General features: G+C 19.3%; 1 protein-coding gene across 1 annotated transcript; it reads left to right on the plus strand.

Annotated features, from left to right (window-relative positions):
- Positions 1-38: 38 nt before the first annotated feature.
- Positions 39-401, plus strand: PRSY57_0006300B (SNAP protein (soluble N-ethylmaleimide-sensitive factor attachment protein), putative; the record flags this gene model as incomplete). Its single annotated transcript, XM_020114165.1, has 2 exons — positions 39-216; positions 323-401. Coding segments are annotated over 2 exons (257 nt in total), but the record flags the coding sequence as incomplete, so codon positions are not given.
- Between the last annotated feature and the right edge of the window lie 127 nt (positions 402-528).

Genomic DNA, 528 nt, shown 5'->3' on the forward strand with positions numbered 1-528 from the left:
TATATATGTATATGTATTTTTTTTTTCATTTTTTGTAGAGGCCATAAAACATATTGAAGAAGCCGTAAATATGTATGCAACTATTGGAAGATTCTCCAATTGTGGGAAATGTGAAAAAAATATTGCAGAAATTTATGAAGATTTATATGATTATGATAATGCGTCTAAATATTATAAAAAAGCTGCATATTATTTTGAAATGGATGAATATTCAAAGTAAAATTTATAAAAAACATGTATAAATTTTATATAGTTCGTGAAGGTATTATATTTATATTATATTAATTTATATTATTATTATATATTTTTTTCCCTTTAATAGATCAATATATACTCAGTGTATCGTAAAATATGCTGAATTAAATTCACAATATAATCATGAATATGAGGATGCCATAAGTGTAAGAAAAATTAATAATATAAATAAGAACATTAAAAATAAATACATATGTACACATATATATATATATTTATTTATATGCCATTTTTGCTTTTGTTTTTTTTTTTTTTTTTTTTTTTTTCTTTAGA

Source organism: Plasmodium reichenowi (assembly GCF_001601855.1).
Source record: "Plasmodium reichenowi strain SY57 chromosome Unknown, whole genome shotgun sequence".
NCBI classification, from domain to species: Eukaryota; Apicomplexa; class Aconoidasida; order Haemosporida; family Plasmodiidae; genus Plasmodium; species Plasmodium reichenowi.